The sequence below is a fragment of the Lygodium microphyllum genome, chromosome 22 (assembly GCF_053477565.2).
Source record: "Lygodium microphyllum isolate KBCC chromosome 22, Lygodium_microphyllum_v1.1.10, whole genome shotgun sequence".
NCBI lineage: Eukaryota > Viridiplantae > Streptophyta > Polypodiopsida > Schizaeales > Lygodiaceae > Lygodium > Lygodium microphyllum.
In genome coordinates, this window is record NC_141156.1 from 74,996,825 (window position 1) to 75,002,870 (window position 6,046).

At 44.5% G+C, this 6,046-nt stretch overlaps 1 protein-coding gene across 3 annotated transcripts; it reads right to left on the bottom strand.

The window, feature by feature from the left end:
* Positions 1 to 633: 633 nt before the first annotated feature.
* Positions 634 to 3,859, bottom strand: LOC148017296 (UDP-glycosyltransferase 85A7-like). Of its 3 annotated transcripts, none has more exons than XM_087663165.1 (3): positions 3,223 to 3,859; positions 2,110 to 3,046; positions 634 to 1,982 (listed from the first exon to the last, which is right to left on the bottom strand). In XM_087663165.1, exons 1-3 carry the CDS (start codon positions 3,725 to 3,727, stop codon positions 1,946 to 1,948), a joined length of 1,479 nt encoding a protein of 492 aa, XP_087519291.1. In that variant the 5' UTR covers positions 3,728 to 3,859; the 3' UTR covers positions 634 to 1,945. The 3 variants fall into 3 exon arrangements, with proteins under 3 accessions (XP_087519291.1, XP_087519293.1, XP_087519292.1); XM_087663167.1 differs by having other exon boundaries at positions 635 to 1,961; XM_087663166.1 differs by having other exon boundaries at positions 636 to 1,964.
* Between the last annotated feature and the right edge of the window lie 2,187 nt (positions 3,860 to 6,046).

Consider the following 6,046-nt stretch of genomic DNA (forward strand, 5'->3'; position numbering starts at 1 on the left):
CAAGTTTTGGCTTTGTATTAAAAGCCCACAATCTTTCATATTTCATCTTTGGGGTGGGTGCCATGTGTCAAGTGTTTAGCCCCAAAATCTTCACTTTTCTTAGCAGAAATTACCAAAATTTTTAAAAAAGAAACTCTATCTCTCTCCTACCATTCCCCCTCTTCACTTTTCTCAGTAGAAATTACCTCATTTTTTTAAAAAGAAACTATATCTCTCTCCTACTGTTCCCCCTTGATTGGTAGTCTCATTTTCCAATTCTCCCTCAATTTGGCTGCCCTCTCTCTCTCTCTCTCTCTCTCTCTCTCTCTCTCTCTCTCTCTCTCTCTCTCTCTCTCAATATCTATATTATCATAAGCATGAAGATGATCATTCACATACTTCTCTCCATCAATAGTGTCATTATGTAATCTACTCATATTTTGACGATGATATTCAACCATAAACCTAAAGAACTAACAATATTATAGAATCAATTCATGTCATGTAACAATTCATTTCAAACACTTGACTGGATTCATAAAGCACTTTGATCATAGTTCTTTTTATATATGATCCTTTCAGAACTTAACTCCTTAATTCTATGTAGGATCAATTTAGTATTTTATGCCTTAAGACACATACTTTTAATATTTGTTTCTAGCTTTTTATCTTAAGAAAGTGGCCAATTATTACAACTTAAGTGTTAGATTAAGAAGGATTACATTGCCATGGCATTGTGTCTATCCCAAGAGAAGAATGTTAAAGTTGTGGTAAAGCTACAAGTCTTTTGACCATGGACAATACAAACTTAATGTCATGCATCATTAAGAGCTTTATCCTTGCCAACAACTTGGATCTATAACATTACATCTACGGAGAGGATGCGATGAGTAAATAATATTCAACTAGTAACCATCAAATTGGGTGAGTGTGACTAATCATGAAGGTTGATATATTTAGTGATTGTATTAGGGAACATGGAGGAAGTGTTGGACTCTTAAATTTTTGTGAGGGCAAGATATCAACATACCCCCAACATGGTAATTCCTCTATTAGACCTAACTATCCCACTCAACAACCCTAACTTTGTTCTCCCATCAATTCTAACGCCTTAGTCCCCGTAGAATCCTAGACCGCCTGACATTACCTCTACATGAACCTTAATCACCTACCAAGTGTATTAAGTGCTCCCCCCTTTAAACAAATATAGAACATATAAAATTGTAATGATGGTACACAAACATACTGCAATCAAATACCATGGAGAATCGTTGGTAAATCTAAAAATTAACTATGGTTTTGTTTCCAATGGGGTTGATGGTTAAATGTGTGTGTGTGGAGAAAGAAAAACAAGTAACTCTCTATACAGTTTGTCGGTTGTCAAATTCATGTAATGTTGCATGCTCAATGTGTGAGGATAATAAGTATGCCATGATAGGCTCTATGTGAATAGACATCACTATCAAATGTGTGTCTTTGAGAAACTTTGAGAAATTGTTCTAATGGTTCTCTAAAGATATAGTCAAGGCTTGATTATGTTGATGTTGATCTTGCAGTGTCTATATATCAATGAGTGCCACATCCTCATGTATTTGCATTCAGCATTGGATTCGTCTAAGCTACCAAAACTTTCAATGCTCGAATTATGTTACTTATTATCAACCTCTCATGAACTGGAATGCGAAGCACTGGTACACCACCTGCACGAAGCATCACGAAAATCTAGGTACAGAACACCTAGTCATGTGTTAGCGTGTAATCTCACCTTAAAATTTTGGCAAATTAAAGCTTAAAATTCTGGAAAGTTAAAGCTGCAAAACGTTGCAAAAATCGAAGGGATTATAGTGTTAAATTTGAAGTTTACCTCGACTTTTCACAAAATACCTCAAAAGTTTTCGACATAAATGTATTTCCACTTTAAAAGTATTTCTTTTTTTCGAGCACTGCCTGGATCCAGCTCCAGAACTTAGAGAACCCACTGTCTACTGCGCCACAAACGAGAACTGCATCATGTGCTTGTAGACGTGCGATCAGTATTTCGAAATTGAAAGGCCGGGGGCATCCATGAGAATGAGAAGGCCTAAAGGTCTAATAAATCTCTTTTCTTTATTTATTTATGATGATGCTGACCAGTCCTTGATGAGCTGCGCCAATCGACGGAGATTGGAGACGGAGGAACCAGCCTCCGCCGTAGCTCCGCACGCGACATCCTTCAAAGCCGCGGCGCTCTGGCGGAGGCCCTCGCTTTGCATCAGGCAGCGAATCTGAACCTCCACGTGGCGCGCGCTCAAGGACCCCACATGCTGCTCATTCTCCAGGGCCAAGCCGAAGCGCCAGGAGTCCACAACGCAGCGCAGGTTGAGGGTCTGCTCCGCGAATTTCGGGCGGCACAGCATGGGCACGCCCGCGGAGATGGCCTCCAGGGTGGAGTTCCAGCCGCAGTGCGACAGGAAGCCGCCTACGGAGGGGTGGGCCAGCACCAGCGCCTGCGGGGCCCACGCCACGACCAGGCCTCGCTCGCGGGTTCGGGCCCGCAAGGCCTCCGTCGAGAGAGCCACGTCGTCGTCCGTGCCCGCCACGAGACCCGGCCGGAGGGCCCACAGGAAGGGCGCGCCGCTCGCCTCGATGCCGGCGGCCAGGGATTCGAACTCCGGGAGGGAGAGGTACGCCACCGTACCGAAGCAGACGTAGAGGACGGACGCCGGCGCCCGCGCGTCCAGCCACCGCAGGGCCTCGTGCCGGGACTTTCCCTGCTGTCCCGTTTCCTCAGCAGCTAGTTTGTTCAGCGGCCCCACGCACAGAACGTCCGGCCGGCGCTTCGACCCTCCTAATTCCCCTTCCGCCCGCAGCAGCACCCTCTCCACCTCCCTCACCGCCTCCCCCTCCAGCTCTTCCATGGTGTTCATCGCCACCGCCGCCGCTGCCCCCAACCCCTGCTGCAGAAACGGCTTCCGCATCACCTCGTATACCGCCTCCCCCACGACCTCTCGCCTCACCACCACCGTCGTCTCTCTCAGCCTGTGTCGCGGCACCCCCGGACCTATGCTCTCGAGCTCAGCCTCCTCATCTGCATGCGACAAAGATCAGCGTGTAGACATCAGCCCGTCACGTTATTTGGATCTTTGAGGCTGGAGGATAGTTTATGTTAAGGAACCGATGGAACGTCGCCAGGACGTAAACGAGCAGAAAGTTCTTTCTTCGTTGTGTTATAATGCAGCTGTCTACTGAAACCTCCCCTCTCACCTTCTGGCAGCTGGTACGATCCCCCCAACACCTTCGCATTGCACAGCAGGCTCGCCGCCGACTGCGTCCAGAAGGCCACTCTCGGAATGCCGTACTTGTCCGCCAACGCCTGCGCGAAGGGCAACCGAATGTCTGCTATCAAGCATGTCAGTCCAGGAAAATCCTTCTGCCGCATCAGCCCTTCCATGACGCCCTCCACCTCCTCCCCCATCCGCGAATCTATATCCAGTATGGACCGCTCGAAGCTCCCGGGCACCCGCAGGTCCGCAGGCACGATGCAGGAGTTGGAAGGCAGGGAAAGGAAGCGGAGATTGGCGGGCGTGGAAGACGCCGGCATGCGGGCATGGTAGCGGGGAGCATTGAGGAAGGAGACGGTAATGCCATGATCGTGGGCAGCGAGCTCGTGAGAGAGATAGAGAAGGGGGTTGATGTGGCCTTGATAGGGCAGGGGCACGGCCAGTACATGGGAACGTGTGGCAGCGACCTGCGTGTCCTCGCCGTCCATCGATGATGGAAGGAGAGAGCTAAAAGGAACTTGCTTGCCTGGAATGATTTGGTGTCACTCTTTACTTCACATTCACTTGGGGTGTTGGTGCTTTGATGTGTTGAGCGTGGGTGGCTCACAGGCATTTGAGAGAGAGCGAAGCGTCTGGGATCAATCATTGGGGATGGAATCACCTTTATTCGGATGAATCGTGTTCATTCGTCGTGACGCAGAACGTCCCTACAGGCTACTCCTATCACGCAAGTAAACAAGGACCGTTAGGAAAATAGTGAAGTGCAATAGCATCGGAAAGATAAAGATACAAGATTTTAAAAATTAAACAATAGCTTTCATTACAAATGCAATAGTGTGTGGCGTAATGGTCGAAGTATTAGATTAGAAATGTGAGATTGCAAGTTCATAAGTACCCTAGAATTGTGATCGAATATGGAGGGTGACTAGCTTATTAGCGCTAGGGTTCTCTTCGGGTAAGGATGGCCATGCGCTCCACACTAAGCTTCGTGCTAATGTTCTTTTGGTGCTTTGCACGGGGTTCGAAGGATTAGTGTCAATCTTTCTTATTACTATATTATTTTAGCTATAGGTTTGGAAAGCCCCGAACTTCTAGAGGGCTTCCCGAACTTACTCCATTTTTCAAACCTCCTTTCTTTAACCAAAACCCCCTCCCTCCCTCTCTTTCTCACTTGTAATATCTCATTTTCTCTTTCCCTTCCTTTTTTTCATTAAAGCCTTTTTCCTTCACCTCAATTTTTTAAATTAAAATCCCCTTACTATATTATTTTAGATGGGTTCGGAAAGCCCCGAACTTCCAGAGGGTTTCTCGAACCTACTCCCTTTTCCAAACCTCCTTTCTTTAACCAAAACCCCCTCTCATCCTCTCTTTCTCACGTGCAATATCTCATTTTCTCTTCCCCTTCCATTTTTTCATTAAAGTCTCCTCCTTTCACCTCCCTTTTTTAAATTAAAATCCCCTCTCCCTTTTAATTAAATTCCTCCCCCCTCCTCCCCTCTCTCTCATGTGTAGAGCCTAGATTCTCTCTCTCTCTCTCTCTCTCTCTCTCTCTCTCTCACTATGTTCAAATTCTTTCTCTTCTTATTTTCTCTCTCATTTTCTTCTTTGTGTCTCTCTCCCCCTCTCTCCTCTCTTTTCCGTTTTTCTTTTCCTCTCTCTCTCTCTCTTAAATTTTATATTTTCTCTCTCTATAATTCTCTTTCTCTCTGTTCCCCCTCGCTCTCTCTCTCCCTCTCTCTTCTTATTTTAATTAAACAAAAAGTTTACATTAAAAAGTTTAATCTGAGAGAGAGAGAGAGAGAGAGAGAGAGAGAGAGAGAACCTAGGCCCTATGCATGAGAGAGAGGGGGGAGGGGGAGAAGAAAAATATTTAATTAAAAAAAGACTATTATCTTTCCTCTTTCTCCCCCTTCTCTCTCCGTCTTCTTCTTTTTATCCTTCTTCTTATTCTTATTCTTCTCTTTCTCTCTTTTATTCTATTTCCTTCTCAAAGTGTGTTAAAAACTACGTTCGAAAAATCTTAAATTAAAAAAATATTTTAAAATATTTAATTAAAATTTTTTAATTAAAAAATTTAATCTAACTGTGAGAGAGAGAGAGAGAGAAAGAGAGAGAGAGAAACTTTTAATCTAAAAAGAAGTTTGATTTTATTAAAGGAAAGAAAGAGAGAGGGAGAGAGAGTGTGTGTGTGAGAGAGAAAACCTAGGCTCTATACATGAGAGAGAGGGGGGGGAGGGGGGAGGAATTTAATTAAAAAGGGGAGGGGGTTTTTAATTTAAAAAAGGGGGGTGAGGGGGGGAGGCTTTAATGAAGGGGAAGAGAAAATGAGATATTACACTTGAGAAAGAGAGGAGGGGAGGGGGTTTTGATTAAAGAAAGGAGGTTTGGAAAAGGAGGTAGGTTCGAGAAGTCCTTTGGAGGTTCTTCTTCTCTGTCTCTCCCCCCCTCTCTTGCCTCTCTTTTCCTCTCTCTCTCTCTCTTAAATTTCATATTTCCTCTCTCTATAATTCTCTTTCTTTCTTTTAAATTTTATCTTTCCTCTCTCTATAATTCTCTCACTGTGTTCAAATTCTTTCTTTTCTCTCTCATTTTCTTCTCTATGTCTCTCTCTCCCCCTCTCTCCTCTCTTTTTCTTTTTTCTCTCTCTATAATTCTCTTTCTCTCTGTTACCCCTCTCTCTCTCTCTCTCTCTCTCCCTTTCTCTCATCTTCTTTCTTTTTTGCTCTTTGTATATTTCTCTCTCTCTCCTTATTTTAATTAAACAAAAAGTTTACATTAAAAAGTTTAATCAGAGAGAGAGAGAGAGA

Coding starts and splice junctions, on each gene's coding strand:
- LOC148017296 (XM_087663165.1), bottom strand. CDS start 3,727: ATGGACGGCGAGGACACGCAGGTCGCTGCCACACGTTCCCATGTACTG. Junction 3,047..3,222: donor ATCGTACCAGCTGCCAGAAG/GTGAGAGGGGAG, acceptor TGTCGCATGCAG/ATGAGGAGGCTGAGCTCGAG. Junction 1,983..2,109: donor GCGCAGCTCATCAAGGACTG/GTCAGCATCATC, acceptor CACATGATGCAG/TTCTCGTTTGTGGCGCAGTA.